Source organism: Ornithorhynchus anatinus, chromosome 17, assembly GCF_004115215.2.
Source record: "Ornithorhynchus anatinus isolate Pmale09 chromosome 17, mOrnAna1.pri.v4, whole genome shotgun sequence".
NCBI classification, from domain to species: Eukaryota; Metazoa; Chordata; class Mammalia; order Monotremata; family Ornithorhynchidae; genus Ornithorhynchus; species Ornithorhynchus anatinus.
The window spans coordinates 8655467-8674904 of NC_041744.1; the positions used below are offsets into that span (position 1 = coordinate 8655467).

Consider the following 19438-nt stretch of genomic DNA (forward strand, 5'->3'; position numbering starts at 1 on the left):
GGGTGAGGTGTCAGCTCCTGCTGCCCTCCCCCATCTCCGAGGACCCCAGCCCAGGACAGCCCAGGACGGCCCAGCCCAGGACAGCCCAGGACGGCCCAGCCCAGGACAGTCCAGGCCCCGATGCCTGGGGTTTGCGGGGCCGGAGACAATCCCTGAGGTCAGAGAGTGCGGTGGGAGGAGCTGGGTGGACAGGGACTGGGGGAGGGGGATGGGGATGGACAGGGGGAGGCGGGCCCTTGGCTTCTGCAGCAGCAGCTGCAGCTCCCGCAACACAAGCCGAGCCGGAGCCTGCGGTTGATTGACTCCTCTCCCCTCCCCTGGCTTGTTTATAACCAGTCCCCGGCCCCGGGGCCAAGGAGGGACGAAAGAGGCCGGACTACTGTCCGGCCAACTGAGTCCTCAGCGGGGGACTTCTCCGAGGCTTGGGGCAGCTCGTCGAGGGAGCCGGGGTCGAAGGGGAAGGGACACGAGGGGAGAGTCCTCTACGGGCGGTCCATCCTGCCCTCCCCCTTTTCCCCGCCCCCCCAAGTCCGGGGACCCACCCACGTGCCGCCCCGCCCCCATCACCCCTCACCCAGCTCGGCGCCCGCTGACGAAACCCTGTGCAAAGGGCCCATTCGGACAGACAGAAGGCCGTCCGGCCGGCCTCCCCATCATGCCGGGCTGGGGTCCCGTCCTGGCTGCGCTGGCTGCTCTGGTCACCCTGGCCGTCGTCCTCCTGCTGGCCCGGAGGAGGCGGAGGTGGCCGGAGCAGGAGGCCCACGGGGCGACCGTGCCCGAGGAGCCCTTGCCCGGGGGCTGCCGCCTCATCTGCAAGCCGTCGGCGCTGGCGCAGTGCCTGCTGCGGACCCTCCGCCGCTCGGCCGCCCCGGGGCCCCGGCCGGGCTGGTGGCGAGCCTGGCCACACCTGCAGACGCTCTGCCACTTCGTGCTGCCCCCCGGCCCCGGGCCCGAGCTGGCCCGGGAGATCCTGCAGCTGGCCGACGACGGGCTGGTGGCCCTGGACTGGGTGGTGGGGCCGTGGGCCCGGGGCCGCCGGACCCCCGCGTCCACTTCGTCGCCCGCCTCGCCGTCCGCCTCGTCGTCCGCCTCCCCGGCGGTGCTGCTCATCATCCCCAACGCGTGGGGCCTCCTGACCCGCAACGTGCTGCGCCTCTGCCGCCTGGCCCTGGAGCGGGGCTACTACCCGGTCATCTTCCACCGGCGCGGCCACCACGGCTGCCCCCTGGCCAGCCCGCGCCTGCAACCCTTCGGGGACCCGTCGGACCTGAAGGAGGCGGTCACCTACATCCGCTTCCGACACCCGGCCGCGCCACTCTTCGCCGTGAGCGAGGGCTCGGGCTCGGGCCTGCTGCTCGCCTACCTGGGCGAGTGCGGCTCGTCCAGCTATGTGACAGGCGCCGCCTGCATCTCGCCGGTGCTGCGCTGCCGGGAGTGGTTCGAGGCCGGCCTGCCCTGGGCCTACGAGCGCGGCTTCCTGCTACTCCAGAAGGCCAAGCTCAGCAGGTGGGTGCTTCGCGGCTACCCCTTCCCGAATGCCGTGGCCACCACCTCCCGGCCGCGGCTAGCCCCCGGGGGCCCAGGCCCTCAGACTGGCAGGGAGATGGGGGCTTTCAGCCCTGCAAACCTCTACCCCTTTCCCGGTCCCCTTGGGGTGCAGAGGACCACCCCCAACCCTGGATTTTGGAGTCCACCTGGGCCAACACAGCCTCGGGTGCACCCCACAGCCCGCACCAGCCGGCCTGCGCAGCCCAGGGCGAAGGCCAGGGTTGGCCTGGACAGGTTGGCTTCCCAGAACCGCCGTCAGGGAGGTTTGGTCTGCCAGCACAAGGCCTCGACTTGGGGCCCAAGAGGAGGGGTGGACTAGCTTCCCACCCTGCCCAAACTGACTTGAGGATTATTGCCTCCCGGCACCAATCTCTCTGGGCAGCCTGCAGCCAGCCTGGGCAAAGAGGAGTCGTGTGGGCCCCGGGACGGGGAGGGAAGCCCTGAAGGAGCAGCAGTTGGGCTCTGGCTGTGGGAGAAGTCAGGACCTGGTGAGAGGTCATTCACTGCAAGCCTATTGACGCCGGAGGCCTGGTGTGGTAGGGGGGTCGGAAACGAGGAGCCTGCCCTGCGGGGCAAGGGTAGGGACGGTGACCCATCTCTTTCCTGGCCTTTCACCCTCCTCCCCTACAGACCCCCTCTTCCCTCTGAGCCCCAGAGTAGGTACAGAGGCCACTTGTCCGTTGTGTGACCTTGAGCAAGTCACTTAATTTCTCTGTGCCTCAGTTGCCTCATCTGTAAAATGGGGGTGAAGACTGTGAGCCCCATGTGGGACAACTTGATGACCTGTATCTATCCCAGTGCTTAGAACAATGCTTGGCACATAGTAAGCGCTTAACAAATACCAACATTATTAATCATAACAGTGGGGAATTCCATGCAAGTGCAAATTAGAACCCAGGTATTTATTGAGCGTTGACTATGTGCAGAGCACTGTACTAAGCACTTCATCTGGGTTCTAATCCTGGGTCTGCCACTAGTCTGCTGCATCACCTTGGGCAAGTCACTTCTCTGTGCCTCCGTTATCTCATCTCTAAAATGGGGGTTAAGATTGTGAGCTCCATGTGGGACATGATTAGTTTGTATCTACCCCAGCACTTAGTACAGAGCCTGGCACATAGAAAGGGCTTATCAAGTACCATTTAAAGAATGGAATGGACTCCTGCCGGGCAGCTCCTAGAATCCTATACAGTGCTACCCAGCATGAGCTACTCAGAGGGGAAGGGGCAAAAACTTAGATCAGGCCCCAGGATATGCCAAGCTCCCCTTTTTCTTCTTTTCCTTCACTCCCCACCACATTCCCTGGCGAGGCCAAGGAACACAAGCCTCCAGCTCCTGCTTCCAACAGAACTAGCAATGCTGAAACATCCTCTGACTAGACTCCAGGGTGTGGGAAGAGGTGTCTCAGGAGCTTGTTGTGGAAAGAGAACGTTTCTGCTAACTCTGTTGTTGTATGGTACTCTCCCAAGTGCTTAGTACAGTGCACTGCAAAGAGTAAACGTTCAATGAATACCACTGGTTGGTTGAGGTACTGGGTGAGGTGGCCAGGGGCGCCGCCTCCACTCCTTAGCCACACCCAAATTTGGAATCCCCAGGGAATTTCAGGCACCAGCGGGCTCCTTCTGGAGAGATAGGGCAGATCTGAAGGGCTTGTCTTCGCCCCGACACCCTCCCCTTCCAGGGACATGCAGACCCTGTACCGAGCGCCAACAACAAGCGCCCGAAGCTGCAGCCATGGCAACTGCAGGGACATCCAGCCCAGGTGCTCACCAAACTCCTTGGTTGTCATGGTTTCCACCCTGAAAATGACAGATAACAGGGAGGGGCTGACTCCTCGCTCGGCTCAGTCTGCTCTACGGCCGCCACCCCAAGCTGGCACCTCATCGGTGGGGCTGCCTCCGACCTGTAATGTCAGGACCCTTGACCACATTGCCTTTTTTTTTTTAAATGGTAATTGTTAAGGGCTTACTATGTGCCAGGCACTGTAATAAGTGCTGGGCAGATAGTAATGATGGTATTTGTTAAGTGCTTATTATATGCCAAACACTGTTTTATATTAGCTAATCGGGTTGGACACAGTCCGTGTCGCAAATGGGGCTCACAGTCTTGAGGGAATTAAGGCATAGAGGTGTTAAATGACTTACCCAAGGTCTCACGGTGGACAAGTGGCTGAGCCGGGATTAGAATCCAGGTCCTTTTGACTCCCAGGTCCATGCTCTACTAGGTCACAGTGCTTTCACTGCTTCTCAGATTTTGATGGAGACCTCTCCCTCACAGTGGCCATCTTTCCTGGACACAGAGCCCCAACCCCCCTGTACAGGCCTGCAGACCCACAGGCCCAGCTGGCTCCCACCCGCCTCTGCTCCAGACACATGGGTCAACCACATCCAATTCCTTCTGGACAGAGAATGGGGAAGTGGGAAGGAGAAACTGCCCTTTCCTGTGACTGACAAGCTTTCTCTCTCTCTCCCCTCCTCCTTGTGTGCCTGTGCCTTCCCCTTCTCCCTTGCCCCCCGGCTCCGCCCGGCCCGGACCTCGCCTCACGCTCTCAGGTACGCCACGGCCCTGGCGGAAACCGTGGACATGGCCAAGCTGCTGTGCAGCCGCTCGCTGCGGGAGTTTGAGGAGCGGCTCTTCTGCCAGACCAAGCACCTTCCCATGAGCTGGGACGCCTACTGGGACGTCAATGACCCCCTGCGGGATGTGGACGAAGCCGCCGTGCCCGTGCTGTGCATCTGCAGTGCCGACGACCCTGTGCGGGGGCCCCCGGCGGGCACCCTGCCCACCGAGCTCTTTCTGAGCAACCCCTACTTCTTCCTGCTGCTCAGCCGCCACGGGGGCCACTGTGGCTTCCTGCGCGAGGCCTGCGCCCCGGCCTGGAGCCACGAGGCCACACTGGACTACTTCCGGGCCGTGAGCGACTTCTTCCGTGCCGAAGAGAGGCTGAAGGGGATGGCCCAGCGCCGGGCCTCTTTCTTGGGGGGCCGGCGGCGCCGGGGCACCCTGCTGCGGCGGGAGGCCTCCTCGCCCTCGGGCCTCCAGGAGATCTTTAACTGGCAGCGCTCGTACACAAGATGAGAGGCCGGCCCGACGGGACAGCCGGGGCCACCGCCGCCACTACCGAGGTCTCGTGCTGCTGAGCGGCTGGGGCCGGCTGGCTCCATGGCCTGGCTCTTTCCGGCTGCAAGCTGCCTCCGGGACCCAGAACCACCTCCAGATGGATGGATACTTCAGCAAATGGCAGCCTGGGCTCCCCCGGCCAGCTCGATCCGAAGGGAGTGCCCGCTGGGTCAGCTGCCATCTCTTCCTCGGTCAGCAGCACAGGGCCAGGCAGCTGGAGAGGGCGGGAAGAGGGAAGCCCTGGAATGGCCATGGTGGACAGAGGCTGGGATAGACTGGGGCTGGGGTGGACTGCGGCTGGGGGAGGGTGGCGGGGCGGAGACTGTTTTCCTAGAAATGGCAGCGAGGGAATGGCCTGATATGGGAGCATAGGCCTCGGGGCCAGGGGTGACCCCGGGGAGGATCATTTCTCTGCTCTTTCCTCCCTCACTGTGCTGAGCCCGAATGAAAGTGTTTGCTGGGAGATTACATCATCATCATCATTACAGCTATTATTAATATAATGGTGGCATCTCTTAAACCTTTATTATGTGCTAAGTTTTGTACTTAGCACTGGGGTAGATACAATATCATCAGTTTACACACAGTCCCTGTCCCATATGGGGGTCACAGTCTAAGTATTGAATCCCTATTTTACAGATGAAGAATCTGAGGTACTAAGAAAGTTAAGTGATTTGCCCAAGGTCACGCAACGGCATGTGGTGGAACTGGGATCAGAGCCCAGGTCTTCTGACTCCCAGGCCCAGGATCTTTCGGATTCCCACAGCCCAGGCTGTTTGGGTTTCAGAAAGGCTGATGGAAACCTGGAGCAGGGAGACCCCCGTCCTTCACCCTCACCTCCAGGAGTGTTCCAGGAATCGGCAAGCAAGAACGGAGCCGAGTGGAACCGTGCTTCGGGGCCCCTTTGACCCTGACCTGGAGCCAGACTTTTCCGTGTTGAGAGCCTCCGTTCCTGGGGTAAGTGGGCAGACTCAGGCCTCAGTCCATCCTGAGCTCTCACCTCAGGGCCTGACCCCAGTCCCCTCATGCCCTCTCTGGCCTGCCTGCCTCATCCCACAACCCCTCACCCCAGCCCCCCGATTCACTCGGCACATGCTTATGTGACCCCTGTGCAGGTCGCTCGTTTCCCGCCCAATTGAAAGGCTGTCTGACTTTCCCTGCTTCCTCCCCATCAGCAGTCTTGCGGCAGGGCCTGTGGGACGGCCCTGAGGGGTGACCTCAGGTGGGATGGGGGTGGCCCAGAGCGTGGCCCAGGACAGGGCAGAGCCAGGCCAGGGTGGCAGGTGAGAGACACAGGGCAGAGGGTTCTCCGTGTCGGACATGTGAGTTTCAGGAAGCGGTAGTGGCTGTGAGTCAGTGCAGGTTTGTGCCTGCTCCCAGCTTAAGAACTGGGGTCCTGGCCTGGACCGTGGCCGTATCACTCTATTTCAACCTCCCGGCCCCCCAGAACCCAGCTCAACTCAGATTTGACCTTCTCTTCAAACCAGGCATTCTGGGGCCTTGCCCCTATCTCGGGCATCCAGTAACCCAGGTCTTCCCCACCTCTCTCTTCCTCTGTCCCAGGCTCCGGGCTGGCAGCTGGCCAAGGAGGAGAGGAGACTCCAATGGAGGGTACAGTCTTTTCCCAGGGGTTGGGAGGAACAGCTCTGCTTCTCTTGGGAGTTGGAAAATCTGCCACAGAAATAAAGTTGGCAGTAGGAGTAGTATTTATTGAGCATTCACTGAATGCGGTGTGCTGAACTAGGTGGCTGGGAAGGACAAAATTGGAATCTTTCTACCCACAAAGAGCTTATCCTCCAACAAAACATATTTCCTCCTGGAAATGTGAGTCAGGGAGGATTCAGCTACTGCATTCTGGCCAGGGGAAACCCTGGACTCAGCCTCCAGAGCGGGCCCTGGGTGGACCTGCAGCCCACGGCCTCCCCGGCTGCCTCAGAAGCTAGGTTGGCCCCATGTTGGCAGGCAGGGTTGGCTCAAGGCTCACCTGCCCCTCCAGCCCCCAGCCTGCCCCTGGGCTGCCAGCAAAAGGTGGCAGTGGGCAACCTTCACCCACCCAAAAATCATCTTTGTTCTTGGCCTCAATACAGAAAAATCAAGACTTGAAAGGCGGGAGCGGATGAGTTCTGGCCCCAGACTGTAATACAGGCTGTGTCTTCTAGCTGCCCCTTTGTCGAAACGGCCTGAAGGAGGAGGATTTCACCACTCTGAGGGAGTCACAAAGACTCCAAAACTTGTCTGCAGCCCCTCTCCATGCAGCCCACCCCAGCAAACCAATCTGGCCACAGCTCTGTTTAATCAATAACCAGAGCCCCGGCTAATCATTTTCCAGCAGCCCAAGATGGCCCGGACTACTGGGTTTATCTGCTTCAGGTGACGTCTTTGCGGGTCTTCAGATCCTAAGACTTCACAGTGAGGGGAAACAAGGTTAGGAGGGTGGTTTTAGCACCTGATGCTGAAGGGCATGAGAACCCTGGGAGATCCGGAGCTGGGGGTGCTGGGACCTCCTGGAGCCAAAGAGGTGGGCTCCACCCCCCACTGGTGGAGAGGTGTGTGTGTGTGTGTGTGGAGGGGGCGTCATGCTGGGGTGGGCAGGGCTTGAGCTGCTTCTCCATTTGCTCAGCAGCCTCTCCCCCACCCTGCTCACCCTTGTCAGGCGTCCTGTGGATAAGTGGGAGGCCATTTCATAGAAAGGTTGTGAAATACAACTGCTCCCCAAGGTGGATAAGAATCTCAAAGAAACTTGTTGCTCTTTAGTGGTGGAGCACCTCCGACCACAAGGCAGGTCACAGCAGATGGTGGGGGGGGGCAAAGACTTGCTATAACAGGAAGCCTGCTGGCCCCAGGAGTCAGTAATCATCGGAGCTGGGAGACAAGGTTGTTTTGACTACTGTTCCCCAGGAGCCCCTTCATCCATCCCACAAGGGTCCACCAGTTGGCATCTTCCTCTGGTGCATATCTGACTCACCTGTCCTATTAACTGGGCTTGGGTGCCAGGGCTGGGCCCTGTTCTAGGGGATCTTCAGCTAAATGAATGCCTTTGTGGGGTCAGGGCTTGTAGGGCCTGGGGCTTGGCCAACCAGCCAGAGGCTGTTCTCCTCAGGTCCCCTTCCCAGTCCCCTGGCCTGCCGAGCCATGGAAGGTTGGGCTGGGGCTGGTGTGTGTAGAGGGGCAATTGAGCAAAAGGAGAGTGTTTTTATGGCATTTAAGTGCTTACTATGTGCCAGGCACTCTACTAAGCACTGGGGTAGATACAAGATCATCGGGTTGGACACAGTTCCTGTCCCACGTGGAGCTCACGGTCTTATTCCCCATTTTACAGATGAAGTAACTGAGGCACAGAGAAGCTAAGTGACTTACCCAAGGGAGACAGATGGGAAATCTGCCACGATAGAGGAGGTTTGAAACGCCCCCTGCAGTCCTGTAGTCATGATGGGGAAGCCCCATGACCTAGGATACTTATGGTATTTGTGAAGCGCTTACTACATGTCCAGCACTATACCAGGCTAGGGTAGACATAAGATAATGAGGTTGGACCATCCCTGTCCACGTAGGGCTCACAGTCTAAGGAGGAAGAAGAATAGTATCAAATCCCTATTTTACAGATGAGGAAACCGAGGCCCACAGAAGTTAAGTGACTTGCCAAGGTCGCCCAGCGGGCAAAGGACACATCTTTCTCTCCCACACCCTCACTCCCGATCTGCCTTTCGCCAAATGGGGCGATGAGAGCTCCTGGGCTTCCCTGGGGATTGGGGCCTGTCCCCAAGGGACATATAAAAGCAGCCATGGCTAGAGTCCAGACCACCGGGCCAGGCTGCTGCAGCCCTGCCTTCAGGGCCTTTTCTGACTACTGAAACGTCTGGTAGGCTGCCTCTCTCCAGCCGAGAAACAAAATTACTGTAAAGAAGTTTGGCAGACACTCTATGTACTAAAATTACTTTATTACAGTTGATTTTTTTTTAACATTTCCTTTGCTATGATACAAAGGATACTTACAAACAAAATATTACATATGAACTTGTTTTCTCTTATTTTCTGACAACTTGGTAACAGCTTTAAATGCACAATCTATACAATTAATACAGGTTATATATGAGCTATAATGTATGTTGAACCAGAAGAATACTGACAATATACTGTACAATAAGCCTGACCAGTTAACGCGGGGGATCTTTTCTACCCAAATCCAGTGCAGACCTGGGCCACCAGCCCGACCTTTCAGGGCCCCCACTCCACACCACCCCGATTCATCCGAAGGCTCCAGGAGGCAGGGGACCGACGGCAGGGGCGATTCGGAGACAAGGTGATTCACGCGATGCCGTCGGTCCCTCTGCCCCACCCTGAGGGAGGTTCCCGTTTCCTCCCCCGGCCAGGACACAGACGGGGAAGGCTGCAGGCTGAGGGCACGGAGGCACCCAGGTTTCCGGAGCGGCGAGTGGAGGTGGCAGCCGGGGGAGCGGGCAAGTCCCCGAAACCTCATCTGGAATCCCGGGAGGTTCCACCCTTCTCTGCAAGGGAAGCTGCGGGCCTAGGAGGGAGGCTGGAAGCCAGGTGGGAGCCGGACCCTGCACGTCATCGTCCCCCAAGGACCTGGGGCGGGAAACACGGGGGAGCACGGGGCAGGAGTGCAAGCTCCTAATGGAGGAAGCTCCCCAGAGGGACAGGCTACTCTGGGAGGAGGGCAGGGGCTGTTATGAGTTCGCATAAGCCCTCTACCCCACCCCCTGCTGTCCCCATCTGCGCCTCCAGACAGATATGGTGAGTTTTTTTGTTTATTTTTAAAAAAAAACACACACAAAAAGCAACTGACTCAAGCATTTGTAGCTGAATGGCAACCCCCGCCCCAAAACCCTGGTATTTGCACAGATGCTGCAAACGGAATACTATGGCCTTTAAAACCAGGGGAGGGAAATCCAGGACCACGAGAGAGGGGTAAATTGGTCTTTTATGCTTCCACACTACTTGTGAAAAAAAAAAATGCTGGAAATGAAGGCTGAAAATAAAGGGAAATGAATATATAAAATAAAAAATATAAATAGACTATCTGGACGACTGGTAGAAGCAGAAACCAATCTGAGTTACAAAAGGGTTATACATTCAAGATGCTCTTAACCCAGTGGGATAACTTATGTTAAAGTTGTGTTAATAGTTATGTTAGAAATCTCAAGTTTGTTTTAAAATTCACAATACAAGCAAAGCTGTTTGTATACACTATACACTATACACATTTCTCAGAGTCTCTCCCAGCTTCACTAAATGCACATTAGTGCTATGGGTCCTGTCTGCTCACCAGGGGGTTTCTGACAGCTAAATTGGTCAAAGTAATCCATGAGTTTTGTCAGTGTTTGTCTTCGATTTTTAAACGGGTTAATGATTTCCACAGACTCGGAGGAAAGAAGATTTAGCAACACAAGTGTTAATAAAAACTTCTCAAGCGTTTACAGTCAACCAAGTCAGGCTGGGCTCTCCTCACCGGGTTGGAGATCTTCTCAGTCTCTCGAGCCCCCTCACGCCCTCCTGCCCCCACGGGGTTCAGGAGCCTCTGAGCCAATGCATTGCACTAGAGAAAGGGAAGGTGAGTCTGAAGTGATTTCCTCTTCCTGCTCTCCCGCCGTTCCTGTTCTCTGTCTAGCTCAGCCCTCTGCCACTAGCATTTCCTAATGGATGCCCTTCTCGTGCCAAGGTACCTTGGCAACCTGCCCTACCAGATGTCTCCCCAAGAGTCTGCATTATGCTCATTAAATGCCAGGGGATGCTCCCTCCCGAGGTGGGAATCAGGGCCCGAACTTGGTTGGGAACATATTGACACCACCACAGGCAGTCCCTACAGAAACCTGCAGTGGATCCTCAAATGATCTTTCTGCCAACTCACGTTTTCCTGCTTGACCACCTTTCTCCCCCACCACTGGACACTCTGCAGATCTTGGTACAATCCAGAGGTGCCACCTGGAAAGGACCCAGCTCTCTCTCCGTGCCCCTCGACTCCCATCCCATCCAGGGGACCCAATATCTCTCGGATGCTAAGCGAAGCCATGCAAAAGCAGAGATTACAGCCCTCTCGTTAACACCGGTGTCTCATTTCCAAACTCTGCTGACTTCAGAGTTGCCATAGAAACATGTTCCCTGGGCACTGAAAGCAGGCAAATGACATGTTTTTTGGTTGGTTTTTGTGTTGTTTTTTAAATGTCCTTTTTCTTTTTTATTCATTACCCATCTACACGAGCCTAGGCCGGAAGCCCTGGCAGAAAAGGAGCGAAACAGGAAGCAGCCCCATAGGTAACTGCCAAGGGAATCATGGTGCACAAACTGACTCTATGGCCAAGCCAAGGCCCAGCTCATCCCAATTACAATGTCAGGTCCCCAGAAGCAGCTCCAGGCTAACCCCGGCATCCCCTGCACCATCATCAGCAAAAGCACTAAGCCGCTTTTGCGCTTCAGAGGCACGAGACACGCTGGCAGCCCCGGACGCTAGTCCCAGAGACTCTCAATCCACCCGGGACCCCGGCGGCGGGGGACTCGATCGCCTTCCGCGGAAAGTCTCGGCCTCCAAAGTCCTGCCGGGCACACAACCGAGCCTCCTTTTCCCCCACTCAAACACGGAAGCTTTGCTCCCACAGCGTCATCTGAGGTGTTTCAGGGGTCAGCTGCTAACCACAACCAGTAATGGCAGCAGCAGCTCCTCTCTAGTTGGCCCAAACCAATAAAGTGTAGTACAAAAACTTAAAGAATACAGAAACTAGGTCAATTTGTTAGCTACATATTTACAGATAATTACACCATTTTCACTCACAGCTGCTAGACGTTCATAAGCGAAAACCAAAACTGTGCCGGTTCAGGTACCCGTACTTCAGGGGGAACTCTGGGGAGGAAGATGCCCTTTCCGATCCGCTTCCCTCCTCCCCTTCCTGGCAAACTCCCCACAGGTTTTCAGATGAGTACGTGCGATGGTCATCTGGCTACTTTCAGAAGGAGCTGGTGGAGCCCCTTTTTATATATGAGTAAGCATCCTGGATGTAGTTTGTTTTTTTTTTAAATAAAGCTTTCTCGGTGGCTCAATGGGAAACTAAACATTGTCCCCATCCCTCCCACCCCTTGTCTTTCTCCTCTTCCCCCCACTCCATCCCCTGCAGTTGGGTCAGAAGTGCAAGCATTCCCAGACCCACCCAGGGCAGATAAGGTGCAGATTAGCCAGGCCACGTACTTAGTCCCACTCCTCCTTGACCAGTCCTTCCCTGCACCAGTGCAGGGAAGGGGTCGGAAACCTCGAGGGAGGTCACCCTACGTGGCTTTAGGAGACAGCCAGAGCTACCAGAGCTCAGGACCAAGTGAGATGCACAGTACCACAGGAGTTCTCAGTTTTGCTTTTCTCGGACTCCATAAAGCAACTCACTGATTGCTTTATAGATGACCAGTTTAGAGCGAAGCGAAACCACCACCCTAAAATCCCTCCCAGGGGATCCAACTGTAGCGATTCCATAAAAGTGCAGACACCACGGCCAGACATACAGCATAGAAGACTTCAATCAGTAGTCTTTGCATACAAGAGTCAGGCTCCAAGCATTCTCCTCTGTTCTCTTCTCCACAAGCCAGCGGAGAGAAAACATTTCTCACGGTTTACAGTTGGAGACGATGCCCTTTCTCCCCAAGGGGTCTTAAGCTTGGACCGAGGGCCGGTGCACCAGGGCCTTAAACCTATGAGACCGGTTCCGGCGGCACGGGGACGGTGTGGCACGGCCGTGGCGGGAACCCGGCAGCCTCGCTGCAGAGGGTTTGCCGGGGTGGGTTTTGGGCACGGGACAGCTCGGAGAATGTGGGTACCTTCAACCCTCCCCACTCGCCAAGAGGTGCTGGATGGGGAGCCCTCCCTGCCCACCTCCAACCTCATAAGGGTGGGAAACGGATCTCTTCCCCGCCAGCCTCCTCAGGTCACCACTACGGAGCTCAAACGGGGGCCGGCCCCCTGCCACCAGTGGGGAAAGGGAAGCAGCTGGGGACGGGTCACTGCTCAAGAAGCGATGGTCCAAGGGTGCCGGAGGGAGGCAGGAAGCTTACAGCTATCAAGCCCACAGAGATGGGAGAGGCTGGGAGTGGAATAACTGTGCCGTCAGGCCTTGGCTCTCTTTCCTGGGATGGTCCCTGCTGAGGTGCAGTGAATGGGTGGCACGGGATGGATGGCCCCAGTGTACATGTTTGTCTGGCTCCGTGGGGCCAGGCGAGGCATGTTCTGGGATGGCAACATTTTCTCCCACCGGTGGCAGATCGAGCTGGACGCCTGGGTGGCAGGATTCTGGCTGAGCCAGGAAGACTGAGGCCCCTGAGACCTCAGGGGCCAGTTGGGGGGGATCCAGGATCCCACTGCATACCCACATCTCGTTCCTCCACTGACACCAACTGGCTCTCTCCCAGGGGCCTTCCTGCGGCAGTGCCTCTGGCCGGCACCACCCAAAGCGCTCCTGAGCAGTCTTGGCCCTGGCTGGTCCGGCTTCCCTCCTCATCGCGGCTCGTGCTCTGGCGGCTCAGGGAGACCGCACCGCGCAGGGCCTGCGAAACACTCACTTGGCCTAGAGAGCGTTTGCTCTCCTGTGCAAATTTGGCCACACTGGCAAGAACACAGGCTGCTGAGAGAGACCTTTAGGCATTTACCTTCACTTTGAAAGGTAAATAACAAGAACGGACCTCCAACACCCTGCTGGAGAGTACAGCAAGAGCCTTGTCATATATACGTGCACACGCGCACACACACGCACACATACATATATACATATATACATTCAGTATATACATACCAATGATACAGCTATTCCACAGATGTGCATATTTCAAAAGCTCAGAAAATCCTAGTATAATACAATTTATTTCCACCAGTGTATGACACAAGGGAGTACCACTTGGGAAGCATCTCCAGCACAAGAAAATCACTTTCACAGGTGCAAATAAATTGTATTATTTTGGTGCCCGACAATTCATTCTGCAAGAACCTGGAAAACACCAACTATTTCAATCTCGGATAAAATATTCCAATGATTCATTTGAGGTGAAAAGACTGACCCGTCAGTCCCCCGGTTTGTAGAAGGCAGCTCAAGAGATTACTAAAGAGAGTAAGCCTTTAGTGTCTGGCCTGTCGGGGGTGAGAGGAGGGAAATGAGATGGGTAGAGTGCCCCTTCCTGGGGTGGGGAGGGGCCCTCCCACCCCCACCCTACTGAAGCATCCTCTTGTCCCAGTGACTGTTCTGCCCAAAGGGCAAAGCCCTAGGCCTTCTTTAGTGTGGATTCAAATCCAGGCATGATCTCACCCACGCACCAAGTGAAAACAGCAGCTTCAAATCAAAATCACAGTGATATGTGAGGCTGAGGTGTCACCTGATTCAAAAAGTGAACCAAATTTACCTCCCTATCTGGGCGATTGGAGACCGAGCTTTGCCTAGGGAGGATGGAGCGGGGAGATGAGACTGAGATTTTTTTTTTAAAAAAAGAAAGTCTTAAAAGCAATTGCTGGAAAAGGCTGGTCTCGGAAGGGAAGAGGAAGAGAACGCGGGACGCTTTCTTCTGCTAGGCTCTGGATGCCAAACCCAGTGTTGACAACCTTTGGCTTCACTGGACATATTTCCTACCACTTCCAGATTACACTATGGTCATCAACAGACGTGGTCTGAGTGCTCACTGGTCCTTTGGAGGTCACAGTGTCCACTCAATCGCAGGCTGGAGTTTGCAAACTGATTCAGAAAGTGCTTGCTTTTCCCTTCAGGCTCTCAAACGCTCCGCATCTCCATCACATGGCTAGCCAGGGAGGATTTTTAGTTACACACGCTTGTTCAGAAGACCGATGCGTCTACTCGTGCCCAGACACACCCACACACACACCCACACAAACACAGACCAGTTCATCTGAATCAGTTTTTGCAAACTATATATTTTTTAATTAAAATATTAACTTAATGGAATAATCCAGGTCTGCACATGACCTACATGTAAAACTGGTTACCACACAATTAGGTTGGATACAAAGCCCTAATGGAGAGACAATTGGGTTCAGCATTCAATCATGCTTACAAATACACATGATCTGAGTGAATTCTATGGAAGTAATTCAATTTAAGCCAGAAACTTTGACCAAATTCAGTCCACAACAGCAGTGAAATAATAACACAACTGCGGCTTAAAATATACCAGTGTTACTATTCAGAATTTTAAGGAGCATGGAGTTCAGGGTGTTCATTTAAAGTTTTTTTTTTCCTTTCTTTTTCTCCTTTCTCTTAGCAACTGAATTTCTGGACATACCCACACTGAGGTGTTCCATTCTGATCCCACTGCAAAACCTCCCCCCACCCTGCTAGGAAAACATAGGCTGAGTGGCCCGATGGGTCTGAAGCATCTGCGTGACGTCTTAGTGCATAAAAGATGGCTGGAAAACGAGACATCTGTTCTCTAAATAGATATGACAAACGGCCATGGTGTTTACCAGGGAGCCGGCGAGGCTGAGGACGGTGAGGGGGTCCGGCCACGTCCCGGCCACCTGCCAAACGAGCCCCCACCCTATGGCTGGTTTTCTGGCCTGCCCAAAGACCCGAGGGGCAATATCACTTCTCTTTTTTCACCCACGGTTGGTCGGTTTCTCTGAGATCTGCCTGCCGCTCCGTCTGGAGGTGCCCAAGAAACTGGCCTGCCACCAGGTTGCTGGGGTGAGGCCTTTAATTCGGCTGAGGAAACCAACCATCTCAATAGCGATCGTTTAGTTGGGTTCAAGTACAGAGTTCGCACTGGCCTGGCTTCCTTCAGAAAGCCTGCCTTTGGGGAGGTGGGAGGGGAAGGAGATATCGGACAGCTAAATTGTCAGGGCGCTTGTCGCCCGTGCTCTCTTGGGGGCAGTCGGGGAAAAGGGAGGAGAACAGCGTACCAGGACCTCTAACCTGCCTGGGGGGAAAGGAAAGGGCATCTTTACCTCCAGCCAAATCTGACCCCCGTTGGCTTTAACTCCCTAGGGCTGGCTAGTTCTGAACTCTCCCCTCGCTGACCCTGAAGGATGGGCATGGGAGCTTCTGGCTCAGCATTTAGCTGATCCTTTTCACCATCATCATCATCCAAAAAAAAAAAGAAAAAAAAAGAAACCAACACAAACACACTTGATTTTTGTCAACAGACTCCCTGACCACTATAATTTACTGATTCATTCCCAAAAAGCCAAACTTCCCGGTTCCCTTTCAGTAGTACAGCAACACTGGGCTAAAGACCTCGAGAAGTGGTGTTTTCCTATGGTGTGGTGTGAACACGCTGCCAACCATCACAAAGTCTCGCTGAACTAGAAGGTTGTAGAAAGTATCGCAGCAACCAAAACAGCAAGGCAAAAGGGGGGCCGCACATGCAGCAGAACCGACAGTGGTGATGTGGGTTAGTCAGCAGCTGGTCAAGTCATTGGCTCGGCGACTCCAGGGACACTATGGCAACTAAAACATTTTAAACAATTGGCTACACTACATGTAAACAGGAAATTGCAACAAGCCAAAAGAGGGGGTGAGGGGTGAGAGAAAAATCAAATTGATGGATGTGTAGTGTAATGAAAAGTCCAAGAGATGGCAGTTTGCAAATTATGGCATCCTTCAAACACCTCCGGCACTGGATCTGCATTGGCTTGGTGTCTTTTAATAACAGAGCAAAAATATTAGGGAGGGTGTTCTGAGTTCCTCCGGTGCTTAGCTATGATGAGATGTCAAAGTATGAGCAACATGAGTGTGGTATTTATACACCCTGCCTCCTCGCTTTGCTGCTGTGGCACACAACCATGAGGCCGACTTTCGGAGGAGCAGAGACACCCGCTGGAGTTTTTGTGGCTTCTGGACTTCTCCTTGGAAGCAAACAGATTTGCCTATGCAATTCCCCTGAAAAGGGTGTGTGAACTGCACGAGCAAATTCATCTCCGTACCACAGAGAGAGTACACCTAGACGAACAGTGGCACGGACAAGCTCAAGCGGCTCTCGGGGAAAAAAGCATCATGCAAAGTCACTCCCACACCTGAAAACGGCCAACCTTCTGGGATCCTCAGCCCTCTCCCTGCTCGAGGCAAGACCTTAAAGCCGGACCAGCTTAACCAAAGAAGAAAGTGGGGAGGGGAGTCTGTCGTGCCTCATGCGAGCTCAGTTTCAGTCCACCCTGCCCACCCGGGGGGTGGGTCGTGGGAGTACCTGGGGGAAGGGACGGGGGGGAGGGCGGCCATAAGCCTCTACGGTTCAAGAGGCTCAAGGGGTAGGGGTGAGGGGCCGGCCACGCGAGCCCGCTCCAAGAGCCGTTCAGCCTGTTTAGTGTTCCTGCTAGCCAATTCCTCTCTCCGCTTGCAGAAGAGATTACTTTTCTACTACAGCCCCCTTCTCCCTTCCCTTCCCATCCCACCTCCCTCACCCTGGGCCCCACTCTCCAAGTCTCCCCAGAGGAAAAATAAAAAAACCCGGCAGCCAAATACTATGACATCCCACCAATTAGTAAACACAAACGAAACGCTTGACAAAATGAATAAAATATACCATGTGCACTCAGCTTCCACACTGCAGTACCAAAGTGAGGAGGCTGCTGGGATGATGTCTGTAGGCAGTTTCTTTTGGCAGACAGCTCCAGTGGAATTGCCACGCTCAATTATTGTTTAAGTTATGTATAAGACATGTGTGAACCATTGGATATTTGTGAAGTAACGCTTGTGCTCCTGCTCATGCCCTGCTCTGTCCGTCCCCCGGAAGCCGTCCGCCTCAGAGCCTGGGGGCTGTTGCGGACCCCCATGGCGCTACCTCGAGGTGCCCCTTGCATGGGCCCTGAGGGGTGACCCCATGGCTGGGGGCCACCTTGCACCGGATGGCCCCAGGCCTGCGGTGGGCCACCCATGGGATGACCCCAGTGAGGCCCCGGGCCCCCAGTAGGATTGTGGGACCAACCAGAAGCTCCCGGGTAGCTGTGGCTGAACGCCTCGGGGGAGAGATTAGACAGGACCATGTTACTAAAACCTAGCCTCATGCTCTCAGAGTCAAAAGCTTCAATTTCTCTGGCTTGACGCTCTAGCAGACTCCGGATCCGCTCCGTGCGCTCGTTCTGCAAAGCCAACATCTCCTCCTCAATCTGGCAGGGGGAAAGAAAAAGAAGAAACAATTTGTGGAAAGGCGAGACCGTTGAGATGATGCTGGGAGAGCTTCTCCGCTTCCCAGGGAGGGAGGAAGGGATACTGCCTTAACTGGAACTGGTGGCGGAAGCAAGTTCTCGTGAGGCGAGGCCATGGGGTGAGGAAGGAGGGCGACCACCGGGGTCAGGTGATCAGAGGGACGGCGGCCCCTTTCAAGGAGGCGTTGAATTGGGCACAGGGAAACCGACGATCTGGAAAAAGGGAAACTCCTCTGTTTCCCGAGGGGCACAAAGATTAACTGAGCCCGGCTATCTTGGGGGCCACTGGGCTGGCTCCACTAGACACGTGTGGACAAGAACTGAGGCCGTACACCCACTTTCCGCCTGCCAGTTCAGCCATTCTTCTGCTGCATGCATTCCTTCCCTCAATATACCTGATTTGTGCCCCAGGCCTGGGCTGCAAATGTACAGGAGCTGCAGTGAGCCCAGCAGGGAAGTAGATAGGGACTGCCCAGTGGGCAGCTCCTTGCACACCGCCAAAGGCCTCCCTCATCCATGTGTCACGTGTCTGGTGCCCAGCTGTGGACCAGGATTCACCCTCCCCTAAACCATGCCAAGCTTCTGAAACCTGCATTCTCTTAGTTTCCACTAAAAGCTAAAACCAGAGAGCCCCTTTCATTTTAAAGAAGTTCAAGATGGAAGAAGAGTAAATGGTCTGATTTGGGGATGGTTTTGAGGGTAACCTGCAGTTAAATTACCCAATGTAATGGTTTAGAGAATCAACCACCACCTATTTTCCTGGCGCCAACATACCTAATGCCCATTGATAAGAAGGCAAAGAGCTAGATTTATGTGGTCTCCTCCCTGATTTGCCTCAAAAATAAAACCAGCTTGACCATCAACTTTAACCCCAGCTGCGGGGACCTGGGTTCTAATCCCAGCTCTGCCACTTCTCTGCTGTGTCATCTTGAGCCAGTCACTTAACTTCTCCCTGCCTCAGTTAGCTCATCTGAAAATGGGGATTAAGACTGTGAGCCCCATATGCAACATGGACCATGTCCCACCTGATTAGCCTGTATCAAACCTAGTGCTTAAATACCATTTAAAAAAAAATTCAGAAACAACATTTTTGAAGGCTTGTAGACTGTAAATTCATTTTGGGCAAGGAATTTTTCTCCTAATTCTGCTGTATTGTACTCTCCCAAGCGCTTAGTACAGTGCTCTCATATAGTAAGCCACAATACATACGATAGATTGTAATTAAAGTTACTGGCCTTTCAGAAGGCATTTTCTTTCTCTAAACTAAAAAAGCAGGTACAGAAACTGGCCATCTGTTGAGCAACTGTTTCTGTATTTCCCATGCACCCTGAGATTATGCTTGCAGGAGAATTGGGGGGGAGGGGGGAGGAGGAGGAGACAGTGTAGTCTGCCTTTCCAAGGCCCTGCCAACTTTAGAATGCTGTGGTTCTGCCATTAGTAATAGAATGCTTTGAAACATGGGGATGATTATGGGCAGACTACTTCATACTGCCTTTGGTAGGATCCTTGGAGTTCAAAACAAACTAAAATTCAGGTTTCCGCAACCTTATAACGTCTCCTGGAAAGAGGCCGCTAGATTACTTGCAAATAATACATGAGAAAGAGATATAAAAATCTCCGTTGAGCTATATGCACATATCT

General features: G+C 54.6%; 2 protein-coding genes and 1 long non-coding RNA gene across 5 annotated transcripts in view; 2 read left to right on the forward strand and 1 right to left on the reverse strand.

The window, feature by feature from the left end:
* Positions 1-2: 2 nt before the first annotated feature.
* Positions 3-6371, forward strand: LOC120638913. Its single transcript, XR_005660956.1, has 2 exons — positions 3-157; positions 5453-6371. It is a non-coding gene; the product is annotated as an uncharacterized LOC120638913 (long non-coding RNA).
* ABHD15 (abhydrolase domain containing 15) lies at positions 209-5191 on the forward strand. Its single transcript, XM_029081909.1, has 2 exons — positions 209-1506; positions 4098-5191. The coding sequence occupies exons 1-2, from the start codon at positions 656-658 to the stop codon at positions 4621-4623; spliced, it is 1377 nt and encodes a 458-aa protein (XP_028937742.1). The 5' UTR covers positions 209-655; the 3' UTR covers positions 4624-5191.
* A 2213-nt stretch (positions 6372-8584) lies between the features above and the next one.
* The window catches only part of TAOK1 (TAO kinase 1), a 128523-nt gene continuing 117669 nt past the window's right edge, over positions 8585-19438 (reverse strand). For all 3 annotated transcript variants that reach the window (XM_029082246.2, XM_001510546.4, XM_007672563.3), the window contains one exon: positions 8585-17758. In XM_029082246.2, coding sequence (XP_028938079.1) covers positions 17297-17758 — 462 coding nt within the window. In that variant the 3' untranslated portion in view covers positions 8585-17296. The remainder of the gene's footprint in view (positions 17759-19438) is intronic.